Genomic DNA, 22,432 nt, shown 5'->3' on the forward strand with positions numbered 1-22,432 from the left:
ATGGACAGGGAAGTCTGGTGTGCTGTAGTCCATGGGGTCACAAAGAGTCTGACATGACTGAGTCGCTGAAATGACTGAACTGAATAGCAAAAAGGCTAAATTTGCTTGATCTCTGACTACACTCTCGATGCTGTTTTTTATCCATCCACTCAGGCCATGTATGGTTATGAAGGTCAGACACTGAGCAACAGCTTCCAAGTGGGCATCACTCATACTGTGGACACAATGTATTTGCATATTTATTACAATTTTTTTCCCCAGCAGATGGTAGAAAAGCATACTGTTCAAAGATGACAAGTGTATTATGAGAATTTTTCAACAGATGGAAGTAAAGTATATCAAGAAAGAATTGATTTTTTCTGACTCATGTAAAGGTAACATATGGACTAGAGAAAGTCCTATATCGCATTTATATCTCAAAGAAATTTGGTGAACCAGGTACAGTTAGTGTTCTCAATGAGAAAACTGAGGTACACAGAGGTTAAATAATTTGTCCCAGCCTAGTAGGTAACAGAGCTACATTCAAATCAGAGTTTTCAGTTCTAGAGCCCACACACACCATGGACTGCACAATGCAATCTCTAAAGCCCTTAATGTTTTATGAAACCACTCTGCAGTCATCATCTCCTTGGATTCACACACAGTCCCTCGGGATATTTAGGTGGTGCCACTCTAACTAACCCCATTTCTGGGATGAAGAAGTGAAATCAGAGTGCTTATCCAAAGTTAAATACCACATGATTGACATAAGTAGGATTTAAAACTTTGTTCCTTGACCCTACACAATGGCGTCATCCCTCTGACAGTCCACTTGTGATTCACCATTATTGTGTTCAGTCACTCAATCATATCCCACTCTTTGTGGGCCCCATGGACTGAGGCCCGCCAGGCTCCTCTGTCCATGGGATTCTCCAGGCAAGAATACTGGAGTGGGTTGCCAGTGCCTTCTCCAGGGGATCATTCTGACCCAGGGATCTACCCTGTGTCTCTTGTATCTCCCACATTGGCAGGAGGATTCTTTATAACTAGCACCACATGGGGAGTCCTCACCATCAATAAAGCAGAGCAACAAAACCCATCTGCTGGATTGCCCCTGCCTACTCCCCACCCAGGTGATAGAGCACAGTTGACTGCCCGTCAGCTGTTGAGAGGAGACAGCATCCATCTCCATGTGGCCAGGGAAGCTCTGAGAAATCATTCCAAGCCCCCCAGAGCAAAAAGTAGAGATGTTTTCTGTATGTTACTGAACTTTGAGGCTTTCAATGCTACAGCCTCCTCAGGCCTTGAGGTGGTACAGTGAAATATACCTGCAGTGAGGTTAGTAAAATATTGAGGATCAGGAGCTATTAGCATAGATTAAAAGAATGGGATGATTTGCACTAGAAAACTCTTGCACAAGTGTGACCATGGCTCTTATTAACAATTTCAAAAACGTCTTTGATCTTTGGGACCCTTGCCCAGTGCCCAGCTATCAAACAAATGGAGAGTGGCTGAAGCCTGGAAGGAAAAGATGTAGTATTTAACAGAGGGATTGAACTGCTTTATCTCATTGGAGGGCAAGCTAAGGCAGAACAGACTGCAAACAACAGATATGGGGATTAAATCATGTATCTACTCACTCCACCAAGCTCTACTAAGTATTTACTAGGTGTGAGGTGCTATGCTAAGCATTTAAATGCCTGACAATGGGTGGGAGAGGGGAGGTCAGTAAGATGGTAGAAAAGGCCTTTCTTTGAGAGCCTATCCAAGTTAACAGTGATCTCCCCTATAATCATTTCCTTTGACACTCTGAGATCTTTAAGCCCCTCAGCTATGTCATCAGTAGACATATAGCCAAGTGCCCTGTTGTGAATAAACTTGACCTTTCCTGCTTGTATGCCTCTTCTCACTTGGCCCCAGACCTTTCCATCTGCCTGCAGCCCCTTTACTTACAATAATCACACCTATTTTTAAATTCAACTCCACTGACTCTGGAGCATCACAGCCCAAAGCAACTTCTGCCTTCTCATAACACACTGTGTTATGAGAAGTGTGGTGTGGTGATGGCCATGTGGTACTTAGGATATCCGGGAGAAACTCTTTACAGGAGATATGGAACAAGATGCTCAATGACTACTATACTGCTTTTCCAGTGGGGGAATAATTTCCTCCAGAACATTCCTTGAAGTATATATACCCTTAAATATTCTGTCAATCCAAAACTAAAGTCATTTATAAGTCACTTGACTTTTTTGCAGGGCCATTTTTAAGAAAAAGGAAATAAAGGTTTTAGGACTTCACATGAGTTTTTGCCTATAAAAGGATGAGTAATGAAACTTCCCTAGTGGTTAAGTGGCTAAGACTATGTGCTCCCAATGCTGTGGACCTGGGTTTGATACCTGGTCAGGGAACTAGATCCCACATGTTGCAATAAAGATCAAAGATCCCCTTGGGGATCTGCAACCAAGAACTGGCACAGCCAAATAAATAAGTAAATAAAAAAAATTTTTTTAAAGAAAAGGATGGGTAGAGACAAAAATACACAGGATAATTGGCTAGGTTCATTTGCTAGCCTGAGGCATGTGTGCTATCTTCATAGCATATGGATCTCATTCATGCCTCAGCAATTACAAAGGACTCACACCATGCATTTTGCAAGGTACTCTGGAATGTTTCAGCCCCCATATCATGAAATATGTACATTCGAGTTGTGTCATACAGTTCATTTTACACATCTATGTCACTTCTGCCTAGAGATCCCTATAGTGTCATAATGGCATGGACCATGGAAAGCGCAGGGACTAACCTCAGGCAACTTACAAAACTAATGCTCAGGTAAAGAACTATTGATCCTCATATGGAATTTCATCAGGGGCTTCAGTGAATCAGTGAGATGATAAGATTTCTTTTACCTTCTCTGATTATACAGCCACCCTTTCCAATGCAAAGAAATAGGAGGAAAACAATAGAATGGGAAAGACTAGAGATCTCTTCAAGAGTATTAGAGATACCAAGGGAACTATTCATGCAAAGATGAGAACAATAAAGGATGGAAACAGTATGGACCTAACAGAAGCATACACGCTAGTAAAGTAATGCTGAAAATTCTCCAAGCCAGGCTTCAGCAATACATGAACCGTGAACTTCCAGATGTTCAAGCTGGTTTTAGAAAAGGCAGAGGAACCAGAGGTCAAATTGCCAACATCCGCTGGATCATCGAAAAAGCAAGAGAGTTCCAGAAAAACATCTATCTTTGCTTTATTGACTACGCCAAAGCCTTTGACTGTGTGGATCACAATAAACTGTGGAAAATTCTGAAAGAGATGGGAACACCAGACCACCTGACCTGCCTCTTGAGAAACCTGTATGCAGGTCAGGAAGCAACAGTTAGAACTGGACATGGAACAACAGACCGGTTCCAAAGAGGAAAAGGAGTACGTCAAGGCTGTATATTGTCACCCTGCTTATTTAACTTTTATGCAGAGTACATCATGAGAAACGCTGGGCTGGAAGAAGCACAAGCTGGAATTAAGATCGCCGGGAGAAATATCAATAACCTCAGATATGCAGATGACACCACCCTTATGGCAGAAAGTGAAGAAGAACTAAAGAGTCTCTTGATGAAAGTGAATGATGAAAATGAAAGAGGAGAGTGAAAAAGTTGGCTTAAAGCTCAACATTCAGGAAACTAAGATCATGGCATCTGGTCCCATCACTTCATGGAAAACAGATGGGGAGAGAGTGGAAACAGTGCCAGGCTTTATTTTTTGGGGCTCCAGAATCACTGAAGACGGTGATTGCAGCCATGAAATTAAAAGAGGCTTACTCCTTGGAAGGAAAGTTATGACCAACCTAGATAGCATATTAAAAAGCAGAGATGTTACTTTGCCAACAAAGGTTCATCTGGTCAAGGCTATGGTTTTTCCAGTGGTCATGTATGGATGTGAGAGTTGGACTGTGAGGAAAGCTGAGCGCCAAAAAATCTATGCGTTTGAACTGTGGTATTGGAGAAGACTCTTGAGAGTCCCTTGGACTGCAAGGAGATCCAACCAGTCCATCCTAAAGGAGATCAGTCCTGAGTGTTCATTGGAAGGACTAATGCTGAAGCTGAAACTCCAATACTTTGGCCACCTGATGTGAAGAACTGACTCATTGAAAAAGACCCTGATGCTGGGGAAGATTGAAGGTGGGAGGAGAAGGGGACGACAGAGGATGAGATGGTTCGATGGCATCACTGACTCAATGGACATGGGTTTGAGCAGGCTCCGGGAGTTGGTGATGGATAGAGAAGCTTGGTGTGCTGCAGTCCATGGGTCGCAAAGAGTCAGACACGCCTGAGTGACTGGATTGAACTGATTACACAACCACACTTTCCTCCTATAGGACAATTTATCTGGGCCATTTTTCAGCATGATATACACCCTGAAATCCTAGATTCTGAGAGCTACAGCAATCTGTTCATTCTCTGCTTTCCATGGAAAATTCCACCTGGAAAGTGGGATGAGGAGATAAAACCTGGAAATATTTTATACGTTTCTGAACAAAAGAAAGCAATATCCGGGTCAAACTTTCCACCTTCTTTCCGACAGCTTCAAAATCAAATGTATATTAACAGGGAAATAAGTTCAACAATTATATTGTTCACAGAGGCAGGTAAGAAGAACTCTTCTCCCAACTCTGCTCTTGTTTGTCCAGTTGTTACGGCAATTAAGTTGGGTACCAAGAGGGTCCTAGTGTCTCTGATTGCTGGGGTAGAGAGAGTCAGGGTCACACAAAATGAGGATGTCCAGAGACAAGCGCGTGCAGAACAAAATTAGCCCTTGAGCACAAGAGGCAGCTTGGAAGTCTGGTGTGCCTTCAATGGTTTCATTTCCCCGAATGCTTGTCCCCAGGGATGCTGCCATAAGCCCGAAAAGCAGATGGGCAGATTCAGGGCTGCTTTCATCAGAATCACACTTGTTCTCTTTTGAGAACAGACTGATGTGGTAAGAAAAAGCACAGGCTTTGGAATCAGACAGTTTGGAGATCTGAGCTAAGAGGCTGTGGGCAAAGTGATCCTGATCCTCAGTTTTCTCATCTGTAAAATAGAAAGAAATCACATCTGCCTGAGCAGGTTATTGGGGGGATTCAATGAGATATTATCTGTGAACGTGCACAGTACATGATCCATCTGAAGATAAAAGGGGGGATTGTAATTTTTTTAAAAAGAGCATTAACTAGGCACATGAGTTTTGAGTAGCTAAGCAGCTCATGAAAGCCTGATGCTGGGACAATGAGTTCAGCCGCACCCCAACACCTCTCCACATCTGTTTTCTGTCTCTGAAGCTCAGATTTCCTCTCACTGCAATTGTCCCAAGCTGGGCACAGCCTGAGTCAGGAAGCGAATTCTGCTAAGCAGGCCATTGGAAGAAATAAGTGATACGGTCCATTCTGACTTTCTCTTCCCCATTTCCACTCCCCTAGTTAGACCTCCTTTTACAGAGGCTCTAAAAGCCACCACAGGTTCAGAAAGTATCCCTCCTTCCTCTATCTCCTGTTACAGATTGTGATGATGGTGGTTTTTCCTTGTTTCCTTCACTGTCAATCAATTGCCAGAATAGTAGATGGCAGTCTTCAGAGCATCTCTCATGTGGTGAAATACGCTGTGTAGGAAAAATTCTCCCACGTTGAAGTCATTTAGAAAATGGCTGCAATGGCTGCTTTGCTGAAATACATGTGCCCCACTGTGCTGAGATCCATCTCATGATGTCCACACAAGAAATGGGATGGGGCAAGCCCCTTTGTGTACTTGAGACCCGCTCAGAGCCCTAAGCCAGATTTTCTTTATTGTTCAGTAAGCTCTTTTAATGAAATGTACTCCTCTTATTATAGAGGACTCAAAATAAGATCTAAATCACAAACCAATAAAAGAAAATTATTGGGCTGGGTATCTAAAGTTACTACCTAGAGGCTACTCCAGTGTGGTATTTATAAATCTCTAAACAGTTAAGTATAATTGTCTTTCTGGTTTTTGGGACGGAAGCCAACAGCCATTTCAGTTACAACTGAAGAAAAATATTTTAGCGCTGAGCTTTGTTCGTTTGGTGGGTATAAAGAGAAATGGCTTCTCCCCCACCACCAGTTCAGAATTGAGAGAGAATATTGTGGTAATGAAATGTTATATGGGAGGCTGAAAAAAAGGCTTCTCTGGTTTCAGGGAGGGAGAATGTGTGTAGGATATGTGTATAGGTACACTTGCAAGCCAGAGACGTCCTGGTGTGCAGGGTGGGAGGAGTGGTTGGGGGAGGGAAGGACGGGAAAAAACTGGGAAGGGCAGGTGTTGAGGGGTGACATGGGAGTTGAAGATGGGGGTGGTCTGTCAAATTAATAGAAAAGCCAGATGTGCAGCTGCTCACCCCAATGCAGGCCACTCCCCATCTCAGACACAAAGACAGTGCCATTCTGGAAGGGCATGAAAGTTTCCACTAAGAGACCTGTTATGACCTCAAGTCCGCCAAAGAGTGTAGCCCTCCTTCTGGAGTAAGACCTTCTAAAACACAGAGCTCTATGTCATCAAAATCAAGAAAATAACAGAGACCCACAGTTATAAAGGACCACAGAACTCATCTCATTCAATTTCCCTGCCGTCAAAAAGATCATGCCAGGAACTTGCCTTTGGTCAAATGGTGATAGGACTCTCACCATCTTTTTAGGCCGCCTATTCTGTGCTGGACATGCCTTTCTTCTGCGAGGTTAAAATCTGATTCTCCTTAATCATTAGCCATCAATCCTGGTTTTGTTCCATGGAGCAGAGGCTAAAATCACCCTTTCAGTCCCTAGCTTCATTCTCTTAACCGCTGGGCAAGTGACGTGTAGTCAAGCATTTCCCCATTCTGGCTGTCCCCTTGGCAGCATTCCCTCTGTCAATGCCTTCCTTCAGGTCTTCATAGCTCTTGACATACCCCCTCTCAGACCAGCCAGGATGAAACAATCACTGCTCCAAATAAATTGCACCTCTATCAGCAAGGTTTATCCAGCCTGTCTTGAGTAATTATTTGAAACTTAAAGCTGAGTGGTCTTCATTCCATTCCATTCTGTGGATTTTGTCCCATAGTTCCAGTTTAGGAAGGTCCCTTTTGAATCCGGACTGCTGTTGTCCAATATAATTGAGAGATCTTAATTCAGATGATCTCCCTCATATATAAAGCAGAAGTCACATTTTCTTCTCAGGAACAGTAAAAGCTATCTCAGACTTTAGGATGTACCCTGTGCCCCCAATTAATGCTGGCTCTCCAAGGACTACAGCCATACTTCCAAAGAAAAATGTCACTCCCTACTTGAGGCTCTTAACCTTTGCTGAAATGCAGACAAAGGAGAGTATCTGCTTCTACATGGATATTACTTAGGGAAACTGTGCCTGAGGGTCATGGAGGGCTGGAGGAACTGTGGTGTGTGTGTACGCGTGCGTGTGTCTCAAGCTCGTGTGCCTGCTGGTGTGTTTATGTAAGTCCATTATAATTTTTTTAAACTTGTGGCTATAAGAAGGCATAAAACACAAACAAATTTATTTAGAGGGAAATAGGAGTGGACATTCGTTCCGAGTTTGAGACACATGCTCCTCCCTCCTCAAGGACATTGAGAACTCAGCTCAATTTGTGACTCTCTGGCTTCTACCAATGGCTCCCTCTGTCCTTTCTAAGATGGTCCTCAGATTTCTGTGTTTCAGCTTGCTTTCAGGATCCTCTCCCCTGAGGCTCTTCTCCACTCCTAGAACATGAGGAAGGGGGTGGATCTCTAAGTCTCAGCCTCTCCTGGATTCAGGATTTCATTTCCACCCACCTTCAGGCCCACCTGGACTATTCCATTGAGTCCATGCAGAAATGAATCATAACTGAAACCCAACTCAACCAACTGACCAATCTGCTTCCTCCTGTAGCCAGTCTCTCCTCTCCACAAGCTTCTTCTTATGCATGGGCCCTGGCTTCCATCACCAGGAAGGAAGCTCACATTCATTCATGGAGTCTGTTTTACCATCTCATCTCACACAAGATTCTCCCCTTATTTTTCTGATTCAAGGTTCCTGACCTCCTCCTAGAGAACCACTCCTCCTGTGTAGGAACAACTGTTCCTACCCAGTATCTCTGCATCCTCTTCTTTCCAGGCAAAACAATGCTTCATACGGCTGCCAGGTCAATCTCCCTAAAGCTCAGGTCTGATCCCATCACTCTCTTGCTTTGAAATCTTCTGTAGCTCCCTAGTGCCTACTGAATTACTTATAGCTTCCTAACTCACAGACTCATAAAAAATTATTTATAGCTTCCTAAGTAAAATAAAAAAGTTCCTCAATGCTCAACCCACACTTCAGCCTCATGCCTCCCTGCTCCCTGATACATACACTGTGTTCCTGCCAAACTGTACTCTGACTGCTGTCCCTCAAACATGTCCCCCTGTGCCTCTGTCCGGCTTACCTCCATCCTGCTCTCTGGCTACAGCCAGTTCTGTTTGTTTCCAACTACTGAAACCCTGTGAATTTTTTTCCAGAGTGTCTCTCAAACCCACTCTCTTTCTCTTCTTGCCCCCAGTGTTAGCCTTAATAGATGGTAATTCTCTCACAGGAATCAACCAGCATCCTGAAGAAGAGTTGTATATTTGCTAGAAAGTTGCAAAGACCGAGAATGTGCATTATGACTCTTGACTTCTCAAGAGTGCCTGCCATGCACAGTCTGGGCACATGACAGATGTTTATTAAATGTTTGTGGGATTGGATTGACAACTTCAGGACAGATAGCATGAATCAGATGAATGCAAAGCATATAAGAGGAAGAACAACAAGAGAGGAACCCTAATTTAGCCCAGGCATGAAAATACACCCCCTCCATCTTTTTGAAGAGATCCAGACACTGGGAAAAGCATGCTGCTGGCTTTAAGGTAAGTAATGTTGCTATTTAATAGCTATGTAGTCCTAGATCTCAGCCCTGCCACCTTTCAAAAGCTGTGGTCAAGAAGGTCTGTCTACTGGGCAACTAATATCCTTTACTTGTCACGTTGAAACATATGACAGAAACAAGATGACAAACATACCCAGTTGGGCAGAAGACAGAGCCTGATTGCCCACTGCATTCCCTCACCCCTTTTTTCCACTTAAGGATTTTCAATATTGGGAAAGCTAATGATCACTCAAAAATATACAAAAAGAAGAATATAGACCAACAGGTCAAGACAACATGCATACATGCTCTGTTGTGTCCGACTCTTTTCAACCCCAGGGACTCTAGCCTGACAGACTCCTCTCTTCATGGGATTTTCCAGGCAGGAAGTATTGGAGTGGGTTGCCATTCCCTTCTCCAGGGATCTTCCCCACCCAGGGTGATATCTGAGTCTCCTGTGTAAACCTGCATTGGCAGGTGGATTCTTTACCATTGAGCTACCCAGGAAGCCCTGTCAAGACAACAGAATTGTTCTAAAGAAACAAAGTGGTTTAAAGGTTAGGATTTCCAGGAAAGCAGGAGATTCAGGTTAAAATGATTACTTAGCTTCCCTAAGCCACAGTTTCTTCCTCTTTACAATCAAAATGGTAACCTTCTTATTTCATACACCTCCTCTGAGGACTGACCACCTTGGACAGTGGTTCTCAACCCTAGCTGCACCTGGGAAGCATCAGGAAGCTCAAAAACTCCTGATGCACAGGTTGTACAACCTTCCACCAGCTAAATCACAATTGCTAAGGGGCAACCCAGGCACTGATATATATATTTTTAACATTTTTCAAGTGATTACAGTGTGCAGTCAAGGCTAGAAACTGGTGCTCTGAGAAATGCTTACTGTTTTGGTTGACAAAATATCTACCACAGAATGGCAGGAAATGTTCATAAAGTATAAGCATTATGATGGTTTTTGTTATCAGGGGTGGTGGTGATGGTGGTAGTGATGGTGCTGGTGGTGACCAAGTGATCTTTGCTTTGGGCTCAAAGTCCTTGTGGAGAAGAACTGTTTTCAGGGCATTAACACCAAGCTCTGTTCCAGCTCTGCAAAGAACACTTCATTCTCTAAGGTCATCACATATTCCTCTCGCTATTCAAACCTCCCACCCTTTGGCTCTCCCACTCCTTTACTTCACAATCCTCTTCTTTGACTTCACAGGGATTTATTTCTTGCTTCATTTTTGGCCTATCTGCCTACAAGCCCCCTCTAAATCCAATCATCTCCTTACATGTTTCCCATGATGTCTGCGCTGACCCTTGATTACCATCAGTTCCCTGTCTGAACTGTCCAACTCCTTAACTCAAGGAAGCCCAAGCTGGTTGCTTCATAAAGAAAGGAGGAGCCATCAGACAGAAGCTTCTTCCAGCTCCATCTTCCCCATCCAGCCCTCTGACTCAGAGGAACAGGAGTCATTCTTACCCTTTTAAAGGTCACCTGATCTCTCCTACTTCTCTCTGACTTCCTCTTTATCATTGAACAACTCTGTCCTATAGCTTCAAACTCTCTCCCCCTTTGGAGCTTCACCCTAGTCTTACGTAGCAACAACTATGGCATATTTTTCCCTCTTTTAAAAACAAAAAGGAATTCCTTTCTTTGAGCTCCTCTGAACTATCCCATTTCTCTCCCTATCTCCACTTGAAAGAGTAATAAAGGGCCTCCAATTCTTACCTACCACTAAGGCTTCAGCCGCCTGAATGATGGCTTCTACCAGTAACAAGCTACAGCAGCTGCTCTTGCTAAGATCATCGGGAACTTCCTGAGGGTCAAATGCGCGGCTGTCATTTTTAGGCCCTTGTCTACTTGACTTTTCTGCAGTGTCTGACAGTGTTAATCACTGTTTCCTTGCAAATCAGTTCAGCCCAGCAAATTCTTCTGGCATGCCAACGCTGTGTCAGGTCCTGGGCTTACAGAAACTGAAGATATGAAGATGAGCAAGATAAGGAAGAGGCCTTATTTCTCAGGGAGCCCAGAGTCTACTCAAGAAAACATGTGTAGTGACAAATAATAAGGATACTAGATGGTGGCTCTGGAATTTATTCAACTCCCTTCTCATTTACCTTCATACCACCTACTCCTATTCCCCTAAATCTTTGTCCTCTGCCCTCTCACTGGGTTCTCTTCCTCTGTCCCTTCAGTGTTGATGTTTCCCAAGGTTCCATTGACCCCTTTTCTCTTAATTGCCCTGCCTGTCTCCCTGAGAAATATCAATCCTCAAAGTCTATACACTATCACCAATGACCCCCAACTCTATAATTTCAAACCTAACTTTATCCTTATAACTATATGTTCTTATTTCTTGCTGCACATTATCCAGAAAATTTCAACACAAATGAACCAAGACAAAAGTTTTACCTTCTCTCCCAAGCCTGTTTCTTCTTCCGGGTCCTTTGCTTAAACACTTTTACATTTACTCAGGGGCCAACCTTGAAATGCATTCCCAATTCCTCATCCTTGCTCATCCACACTTCCTTCCCATCAACCAGTCTTCAATGGCTGTTGTCTCTGTTTCAGATCTATCTCAATTTCTGTCGTCTTCACAACTAACACCACTAACCTGTCCTGTCAGACCTCACCTGATCCCGTCTAGCCCACTGAAGTACTCTTCTCATGTAGCTCATGCCACCATCTCTTTCCAGCTCTACACCATGGTTGTGTTTTTGCTATCATCTTTTTAAAAGATAGATTTAATCATCATATTTGTATAAATCCAAATGCTGAGCAAGGCAATAAGCCTATGTTCTAGATCTTCACTGTTCAATATGGTACTCATTTGTGTTCTGGGTGCTATAGTGCCTGACACATAGTGGCCACTCACTTATTCCTCTTTCTTTCCCTTAAAACTTACTCTTACTAGAAGGTTAAGCAGGAAGAAACTATAAATGCTCATTTCATAACTAGATATACATTCATAATAGCAAAAAACTAAAAACAGAACTACCACATAATCTAGCAATGCCACTCCTAGGTATATATCCAAAGAAAACAAAAACACTAATTCAAAAAAATGCATGAATCCCATTGTTCATAGCAGCATTATTTACAATAGTCAAGATATGGAAGCAACCTAAGCACTCACCAAAAGAGGAATGGAGAAGATGTGGCCTACACACACACACACACACACACACACACACACACACACACACATGAGTATTAGCTATAAAAAAATTTTAATTCTGCCATTTGCAACAACGTGGATTGACCTAGAAGGTATCATGCTTAGTGAAATAAGTCAAAGACAAAAACAGTATGTTATCACTTACATGTGGAATATAAAAAATAAAATGTGAATGTATATACCAAAACAGAAACAGACTTAGAGATATAGAGAACAAACTAGTGGTTGTCAGTCAAGAGGGGAAAGAGAATAGGATAAGACAGGAATAAGGGATTAACAGACACAAACTACTATGCATAAAATAAATAAGCTATAAGGATACATGGTATGGTACAAGGAATAAAGCCAATATTTTATAATAACTTTAAATGGTGCATAATCTATAAAAATATTGAATCACTATGTTGTACACCTGAAACTAATATAACATTGTAAATCAACTCTTCTTTAACAGCAAGAAACACATAATGGGAAACTCAATCGTATGATCCTTCCTTTCAGGGTCTGACTCATGCAGCTCTCTGAGAATGGACTCTGCTCACCCTCCACTGCAAGATCAGACTCAGTTCCCATCTTTTAGAACCACAGGGAGAGAGTCTGGCAAGAGCCACTGTTGTACCAGCTGATTTAAATTGAAATGTTTTCCCCAGATAAATGCGTGCTAAATAATACACCAGCTCTCCAGCCAAAGGGAAGTGACAGGCACTCTGTAAATAAAGGCACTTAGTTGCTGGTAAAGAGCTGTAAAGTGGTTCTGAGCTGATGTTTGCTGACCAGCAAGAAGCGGCTTCACCTGCTTTATATAATTGTCACTGCAGTCTTGCCTGCTGTATATTAAAACTGCATCTCATAGACCCAACTGTCACATCGGATATACCGTCCAGCATGGACTATGCCACCTTTCTCTGTAATTGTTTCTGACAACCAGCCATCACATCTCAGATCTTTTCAGAAAGTATCTGGTCCAGAATCCCTACGCTAGGCCAGTCCTGACACCATGTGGGCTAGAACAGTAACACCAAAAGGGAATGTGAAAAGAGAAGAGGAAAAAGCTTTTGTGAGTCTAGGAGAGCAAATAACACGCAATAACAAGTGTCTGGACACAAATCCCAGGGAAGACTCTGCCTCCTCAATGTTAAGACACATCTTGTTTCATTTCATGTTAGAACAACTTGCCGTAAGGCTGCATGAATACTGTGGTCCCAGAGGACACACATCTGTCCTGGGTCCACAGTTCTGACCTGCTATGTTCTGGAGAGATGAAAACACAGCTCTCAAGGTGAAACAAAGGAATGGATCTCATAAGGACTACAAAATAAAGAGTGATGAAAGTAGGGGCTGGCGATCAACCTCAATTGCTCAGTTGTGTCCAACTCTCTGTGACATCATGGATTATAGCCCACCAGGCTATCCTGTCCATGGGATTTCCCAGGCAAGAATACTGGAGTGGGTTGCCATTTTCTTCTCCAGGGGATCTTCCCGACCCAGGGAAATTCCAATCCACTTGGAGCCTGGTTATGCCAAACGCCCAGGTGAAAGGTAACAAAAGTATCTGAGACCAGGGGGCATTCTAGTGGGTCACCAGGGTCTCAAGGAGGGGGAGCAGTTGGAATCTCACTTTGTCCATCTGATTCCATGGACTGGGATGAACCTGAGAAGTGGGCTGTACAGTGAGCAACCAGAGGTGAATTTACAACACTCACCCATCAGGGAGGAGTGACTTCCTACGTTGATAGCCACCACAGGGCCACCGCTTTTAGAAGGTCAGAGTGTCATCACAGGGGAGTGTTAGAAGACCAAGAACAAGACAGGAGCAGGTAGAATAAGAAAGCAATGGGGAATTGGACTCAGTGAGGCTACAGTTTTGACAGTCCCTCATTAAGAGTTGGATGAAATGCTTGCTGGTTACTGGGGGATGTACACTCCAATCCAGTGCCAACCAGGAGTCTCTGAAGACTACCACCAGCCATAGAGCACATCCTCTGCCTCTTCTGGGATGTGTGTGTGTGTGTGTGTGTGTGTGTGTGTGGTGTGTGTGTTTACACAAAAGAAGAGCCCCTCTTTATTGCAGAAAAAATGAGTTCCCTTATTCTTCCTTCTCTCCTTCCAAGATCTACTTTTCTTGCTTATTGCTGTGATAAAAAAAAACAGTAAAGAAGGCTTTTGAGAATTGAGTGAGTATCTGAAGAGGAGAGGGGGAAGCATTTTTTTTAAACCAGTCTGGCCATCAAATAGGATCTGAGAGTCTGGGAAAAGGTTTAAGAGAGCTAGGCAGAACACCGACATCAGATGCATACGTGACTATACTGTATGTCAAGATTCTAAACTAGGCCCTTGAAAATCATGATTACTGAACTGGGGGGAAACCAGCATGCTGGGGAAAGGGAGTCTTTTCCTGCTCGCCTCCCCCCCCAATTTGGTTCCTTCTCCACTTGAAGGGAGCACTGCCCCTGCTTCTACTTTTTTCCATTCCCTCTGCTAGTTCCTTCCAGAAGAAGAGGGGCATCTAATCGGGTTGGGTAGTGTGTCCACTGGACCCTGTGCTGTTAACGTGAACATTTATTGTACCTTAAAGTAGTGCACACAGCCACCTGGGGATGCTGTTAGGATGCAGATTCTGACCAGGTAGGTCTGGGTGGCATGAGAGTCTGCATTTCTACATGGTCCCTGTGTGATGCCCATGCTAAGGTATGGGTGGGAAGACACACAGTGAAGATCAACTCCTTAAAGGCAGAAACCAAAACATAGCTTGCCTCTTCCTTCTCCAAGAAAGCCAAGTCACAGTTTCCTCTCATCCTTTGTCATCTCAGCTCCGTGAGCAGGGCCATGCAGGAGGCAGGAAAGAGTTTAGGCTCTTTCTTAGGGCCTTGGCACATGGCTCTGTCCAGCAGGCATGACTTAGCAGATGGAGACCAAGATTTAAACTGGGGGGCAAGGCAAAGGAGGGTGGAGTGGAGAGGCCAAAACCAAGCTACAGGCTGTATCAACCAGGGTATGTCAAGAATAGAAGCCACTCTGCTACAGGTATGATGACAATTAGAGGCTGACACCACCTAGAGAAGGGCTGGAGGAGCAAAGTCAAAGAGGCCACCATTATCCATTTCTCTTGCAACACCAAGGGGGAAGCTCTCCTGAACTTCACCAGAAGCTGCTGTGAACCTCAGGACCCTCACGGAAACTCGCACCCCAGTCTCCATCTCAAGCAGCAAAGTCAGTGGTTGCCAAAGTTTCAAATGAGAGTGGCTTTCAACCTTGCATCTGTTCAAGGTCTGGATATAACTGCCTCCCAAGAATTAAGGCTTCTTTTTCTCTTCTATCATCTAGACAGGCCCTAGAGTCCCTCTCTCATTGGCAGACTCCAGCCCAGAACCATGCAGGTAAAGGGATTCTAGGAACTACTGTTCTTGGCTTCACTGTAATGTTGCAGAGACCTCAGAAGGAGGCAGTGGTGATGCTGAGTTGACAAAAGATAATGTGGCACATAAGTCTAGGCTGCAGGATGGAGCTTTATCATATCACTAAGATGGTGCTTCATAGCCCAATGGCTATAGTTCTCATGGGCTGTTCATCCTCTACCTTTACTCTTAGGGTGATGGCATTCAGGTCCCCATCAGGCACCCAATGCCACCCATCCAGCAGACCACGTGTGACAACGATTTTCCAGCTCATGGCAAACCCACACAGAGGTGTTACTTGGCAGAAAATACTTCCCATCCTATCCTGTCAAGGCCATGATGAGTGAGGTTGTTTGTTGCAGGGTTTCAGCAGTGCTGCTTCTCTGAGACTCCTAGACAACATCTTTACTTGTTACCATCTGCCCAGGATCCCAGAGCAAATGACAAGAAAGACTGGGGCAGAGCAGAGACAGCAGATGTGTCATTTAAAGCCGCCGTGCCTCCTACAGAGAACGCTTCCCGGGCTGACAAGTGTCACCTCTTGCTAAATGACTTTGAGTGTCCATATAGTCCTCACTCTCCAGAGACCACCATCCCCTGATCAGCCTATAACAATGCAAAGCTTAACACCCCCATGCAGCTATAACAATGGCAAAGCTTAACCCAGGTCAATGGCAAAAATATGTGTCAGGCAGAAACATTGGGAACTGTTTGGCCAGCATCGTTTCAGTGCTCTGACATTTACCTGGCGACCTTGGTCATGAAGCCACTGTTTGGGAAGGCTGAGGGGGTGGTGTTTTAAAAGCTGGATTATTCTCGGGAAGGCAGTCTGTTGTGAGCGTGGGTATTCAGGTCTCAAGCCCGCTTCCCGGGCTGGCAAGAAGAGGCAGGAGATGCCCCTTTGAAAGCTGCGGCAGCCACGGCAGGTTTCACTACCAGGCAGGCTGATGTGAGCCTCTTTGAATTACTGAGTGAAGGATATCCCTCTTGCCAGCCCCTGTCCCCTGTAGGCACAGCAGAGAAGTATTACAGGCTGTCCTTACCTTGGGAATTAGCCTGCAAGACCCCGATGCTGTCATCAAACTGCATAGATTTGATGTTGAGTGACGCCAAGATGCATTCCTTGTCCTGCAGCGAAGTATCATCAATATTATTCTGATTGGCTGACAGGATAACGCACATGTCACAGAGGTTGATGTTGACGGCCCTTAAATCAGCCCGACTTAATGGCGTACCCTTTGGCATAGAGGAAAGAGAGAGAGAGAGAAAAAAAAGGAGAAGCAAAAATGAGACTGAGGAACGAGAGGCAAAGAGGGGCAAAAAAATAAAAACAAATTAAAGATTGAGCCAGAGCTCTGGGAAATTATTTAACAAGTATCTTTTTTATGCCTTGACATTAAGCTGGCCTAACTACATTCAAGGGAATAGGAGCTGTGTGCTAATCTAAAGGGTAGCTGGTGCTGATGGCAGCATTTTAGGCTTGCTCTCAATACTCAATCAAGCTATTACTAACTAACGAGGGAGAGGAATAATGCCAGGGTTCTACATCTTCTTCCTGCCTGGAAATTGTCTTGATTTAAGTAACTGTCCTGTGGCAACCTCTGGCTTTCAGAATGTAACAAAGGGGTGGATTTCAAATGCCTGTTTATTTAATAGCAAGTCACTTCTGTCTCAGGCAAAAAGACAGCAGCTCCAACTAGAATTTCCAAGGCAGCCAAGGGGAAATAGCCAGGGAGCATGGTGTGATGAGGTGGGGCTGAATGCAGTGCTCAATTTGGAGGAGGTGGGAGAGACTGCATTTAGCATGCATCTTGCAAAGGGAAGATGGAAGGGTGGGTGAAACTTCAGGTCATATCATTTTATTGCATATTTTCAGCAAGAGAAAAACAAGGAAGTTGAGTAATTGTCCAAGAACATAGGCATGGTTAAATGCACCATCAGATAGATTTACAGTAGAAGTCTATGTAGTAGGTAAAAGGATTGAAAAGAGTTCTCCATGTAGGTATTGCTTTGGAAGGATCTCAAAGAGAGAGGAACAAGTGAAGCAGACAAACAAAAAACAAGTTCTAGACAATTCAGAAAGTATGATTTCATTTATGTAAAAAGAAACCCACAAAATAGAACTATACATGTATGAATGTATATACAAACTTTCAGAAAGAAAGTTCAGAAAAAGTACAGACTAAATTAATAACAGTAATTACCCCTGGGGAGGGGAATAAGACTGGAAGGAAAAGTTTGTTTTTGACTTTACATACTTCTCTCTTGTTTGAATATTTTATAACAAGAATGTATTTGTATATTACTGGAGTAATTAAAAATAAATAAGCTAGTAAACAGATTTTTTGAAATGTCCCATAACGACAGAAAACAATGGGGAAAAAATAAAAACAGATCAAGGAGGGAATGACAGAGAGGTCAGAAATGTAGCCTCTGGTAAAATATAAGGGTTAGGATTGAAGGAGAGGGGCATGACCCCCACATGCTCTGTGTCCTCATCGAGGGCTATGGCCGAATAATCTGGCCATCCCACGTAAGAGGGCCCCACAGGCATCATTTTGGAGTTCACGGCCAGTAGCTGGCCTCCCTCATCCTCCAGCCTGAATCCAGCTTCTGATGTGCCTTCATAGAGATCTGAGTTACCTTCAACACACTGAGCCAGTAGGGAGAGACTCTGCCAACTGCCTCTATCTCTGGATGCCTTCCTCTCGTTCTCCTTCCTGGAAAGGGGCCTTTGAGAATACTAGACTTGGCTGCAGAGATCAAGGCCATCAGCACTCTTTTTAGGACTCAGTGGCAGTAATGATTCTATTCTCAGCCTCCAAAATATTGCTTCAAAGTGGAATTATGGAGGAAGAGGCCTATAGGGTGGGGAAGCTGCTAGTTCCAAGCTCTGGAGCAGGATCTTTTGAGAGAAGAACTCTCCCCTCTTTTCCTGGGGACTTTGGTGCAAAATAAGTCTGATCAACTTCCTGAATCATTTCACCAATGCATAAGCTTCAGCTGCTTACATCCATATTCTTTTAATTTTCATCTCGCAGAAAATCCAACAGTAATTGTGATATAAGACAATCCCTGTAGAGCTGTACACACATGATTTCAAAACTCAAGTAATACAAATGGCATACACAGAAACACTTTGTGTCTCTCTATGTGTGCTAAGGTGCTTCAGTCATTTCTGACTCTTTGCGACCCCATGGACCATAGCTCTCCAGGCTTCTCTGTCCATGGGATTCTCCAGATAAGAATACTGGAGTGATTTGCCATGCCCTCCTCCAGGGGATCTTCCTGACTCAGGGACTGAAGCCACACTTCTTAAGTCTCCTGCATTGGCAGGTGGGTTCTTTACCACTCGCACCACCTGAGAAGTCCATGTTTCTCTGGGATGGCCCTATATGTGGGGCCCTGTTTAAGGAATGAAATATGTGAAGAAAAAGGTGAGGGCCCATTTTGTACAAATATGCTGTGTTTGAGTGTGCTAAATTTTGGAAGGTTTGAAACAGGAGAAGCTGCAAACAGGAGAACTAGTTCATATACACACAGGCAGATTAGTAGATGTGTACAAGGGCATGAAGAAGGAAGCGCATACAACAAACATACATACATAGCAAACATCATACATAGACCCCCAACATATACATGGACTCCTATATCCCAGAAAAACAATAAGCTCTTTACAAAATACTTTTATACCCCAGTCTATTGCCCCCAAGGACATGTAGAAAGGCACATGTAGGAAAAATAATACTGGAAATACGTAATCACAACCATCACATTTCTGAAATTAGCAAGGTGTATCTCTGCTTATGCTCTTCTGTATAAGACTATTTGCTTTTCTGCAGGTGACTATTTTTCACCACATGTGTTCATCAAGTCAGTGAGTTTGGGGTCCAGCATCCAGATCTCTGTCTATATTTTTCTCACTTCTTTATATATTTATTGTCTATATTAATTGTCTATTGTGCTAGGTATATATAAGGATACATGGTAGCTACAAATGGCATTGCTTGTGGATAGATTTTTATGTCTTCCTTATTGAATTATATTACTTATATATATATATATTTAACAGATACATTTAGTTAATACACTTAGTTAAAAACAGATCAAGATAAATTATAATATATTTATAATTATATATATAGAACCCCATTTCTGAGATTCTAGAAGCTAATAACAGAAAAAATGAATTTTAGCTTCAAAAGTGGGGAAAAATCCAGACTTACTGAAATATAGAATCAAATTTGTGTTCCTCAGTTTTAGGGATATGCACTTCCAAGAAAAATGTTTGGAGAATAACTAGCATTTGCATGGATTTGTAGCTTGAAGAACTACAGCAAAGGTTAAAATGTAAAGTGCTCTCCAATTATCTGGGAAATTATAGAAAATATATTGATTACTAATTAAGGAAGTAGTTAGTTACATGACTGTCAAGTGAATCCCATGCCCTCACATTACATTGTGGAGTCCAAAACTGTTCCTTTTATGTGTTTTATAATCAATTATATCACAGGCACACATGGGCACAGATGTGTACACATGCAATGGCATGGGAACATTACAGGGTTTCTAAACGACTATGATGGAAGGAGGGGTTGGCCAGCAGAAGGGGTTGGCCTCTGCACAGCAGAAAGAAAGAGTTCTGTTAAATACATTTAGTTAAAAACAGATCAAGATAAAATAAGATTTCTCCAAGCAGTTATAATGCCATAAATAAAGTGATATAAATAGTTCCATATGTAAATTCCACTATAAGCATTATAATATTGCAAAGCACTGCATTTGGGTAGGTAAGAGAGAAAGTGTTTAGACACTGATATGGTTAATACATTTGATACCAGCTAAACTCCATGTCTGGTGAGTGACTGAACTTGGCTGCAAATTCCTTTTAATAAGGTCTCTCAGGGTTTGGATATTCCTAGACAAAGTGTAGGGGAAGGGCTGAGTCCTCAGGCCCATAACCAGATGAAGAAGCAGAGGCATGATCAAAGCTACAACCATTATATTCATCCGGGATTTCTCTTTTGTGAATAAAAAGGAGAAAAAAGCATTGATAATGTGACCCTGGACTTACAGGCAAGATGGAAACCTTGGGGAAGTTATGTAGTGTCTCCCATTCCCGCTTGAGGTACTCGATGGAACCCACAAACACAATGTGCTTGAGCTCGTGGTAGTGAAAGTTGCTGGCACGGAGTGGCATCACCAGGTTCCGAAGACCAATCAGGGCAGAACTGACATCACCAAAGATGCAGACCACCACGTGGCCACTCAGGACGGTCATGGCAGCTTCACTTCGGGTCTGCCAGAGGGAGAAAAGCACAAGCATTGGAGAGGAGACCTCGTGGGGTTGTGGAAAGGACTAGAAAATCATTCTTGTAAAATAACAAGTAAACAATCACTGAGTGCTTACTATGTACCATTATTTTTTATTCCTTCAATGTTATATTCATGCCATGTGTTAATTGCTCAGTCATGTCTGACTCTTTGCAACCCCATGGACTTTAGCTCGCTAGACTCCTCTGCCCATGGGATTCTCCAGGCAAGAACACTGGAGAGGGTAGCCATTCCCTTCTCCAAGGGGATCTTCCTGACCCAGGCATAAAACCTGGGTCTCCCACATTGCAGGCAGGTTCTTTACCATCTGAGCCACCAGGGATATAACTCAAGTATATGTATATAAACTATATTGATGTAATAAATATGAAGTCCATGGGGTTGCAAAGAGTCAGACACGACTTCGTGGTTAAACAACAACAACAATATATATTCATACACATCACTACTTTCTTTCAAAAAAGATTTAAGGAAGATATGCCATACATACATATGAACAGGATTCAGGGAGAGAAATAAGAAAGAGCAATACTGATGTCATTTGGAAAAGGAAGTCTTAGTTTCCAGGAAAGTGTTGATAAAACTGTTTTCCTTTGTTGCTGAGATGATGATAAAATAGTCAGACTCATGCTGGCCTTGGCTCAAGAGATGAGTTTTGAATTCTAGACTCATCAATGGGATCTCACAGGACATTACCACATCACAAGGTAGAAAATGATATCCGAAGCTAGGGGTTAGCAAACTATGGCTCACAGGCCAAATCTAACCCACTACCTGCTTATCTCTGGCCAGTGAGCAAAGATTGGTTTTTATGTTTGAAAATTGTTGGCAAAAAATCAAAAGAAAAATATCTCATACTACATGAAAATTATATGAAGTTCAAATTCCAAGAAAGTTTTATCACAACACAGCTGGTCTTACTGATTTAGGTATTGCCGATGGCTGGTTTTACATTACAAAAGCAGAGGTGATTAGTTGTGACAGAGACCTTATGGCCAGCAAAGCCTAAATTCTTTGTTATATGATCCTTTACAGAGAGAGTTTGCTGACCACTATCTACTGCTGCCTTAGGGTCTCCAAGGACACAACTAGAGTGACCACTTGTGTTAAGTCGTCAGAGGAAGACTCCCAAACAACCACGAGAAGGATCCTAACAGCAAGAGCGACAGGCCCCCATCTTCCCCCAACTCCAGGCCTGTACTTCACAAAGGAGACAAATGAAAGAATAAAAGCACCCGAGTTAAAGCTTCCCAGGACAATTAAACCGTTAGTCCCTGCTGGCCCCTCTGCTTACTGTGTTCGTGCAAAGAGCAACAAGGGAGGCTAGTTGTGGGTCTTTCTCTGCCTCTCTTTCTGGCCCAATGCCTCTCAACTTCCTTTCTTCCTCCCAGTCCACCCACTGCATGTCTGGATGGCCCCATGTGGCTTACAATGCTTTTGGGGAGGCATATTAATGTCCACTGCACATATCAAACTCTGCTCAATTTAATCTCTAGAATTGACCAGTGTATCGATTGTTTAAATGCCAATATTGCAATTCATGACAATGTCAGGGTTATTACAGTAACCCCCAAGGAGAGGAAGAAGCTAGCTTTTACTCCCTGATCGTTAGAATAAAGCAGGGGCTGTCACCATTATTGGTTTC

General features: G+C 43.1%; 1 protein-coding gene across 4 annotated transcripts in view; it reads right to left on the reverse strand.

Moving 5' to 3' along the window:
* The window catches only part of KCNMA1 (potassium calcium-activated channel subfamily M alpha 1), a 755,545-nt gene that overhangs the window by 61,286 nt on the left and 671,827 nt on the right, over nucleotides 1-22,432 (reverse strand). For all 4 annotated transcript variants that reach the window (XM_061161908.1, XM_061161907.1, XM_061161903.1 and 1 more), the window contains 2 exons: nucleotides 20,528-20,752; nucleotides 16,497-16,689 (listed from right to left, as the gene is read on the reverse strand). In XM_061161908.1, the coding sequence (XP_061017891.1) occupies nucleotides 16,497-16,689; nucleotides 20,528-20,752 (418 nt within the window). The remainder of the gene's footprint in view (nucleotides 1-16,496; nucleotides 16,690-20,527; nucleotides 20,753-22,432) is intronic.

Source organism: Dama dama, chromosome 15 (genome assembly GCF_033118175.1).
Source record: "Dama dama isolate Ldn47 chromosome 15, ASM3311817v1, whole genome shotgun sequence".
Classification (NCBI taxonomy): domain Eukaryota; kingdom Metazoa; phylum Chordata; class Mammalia; order Artiodactyla; family Cervidae; genus Dama; species Dama dama.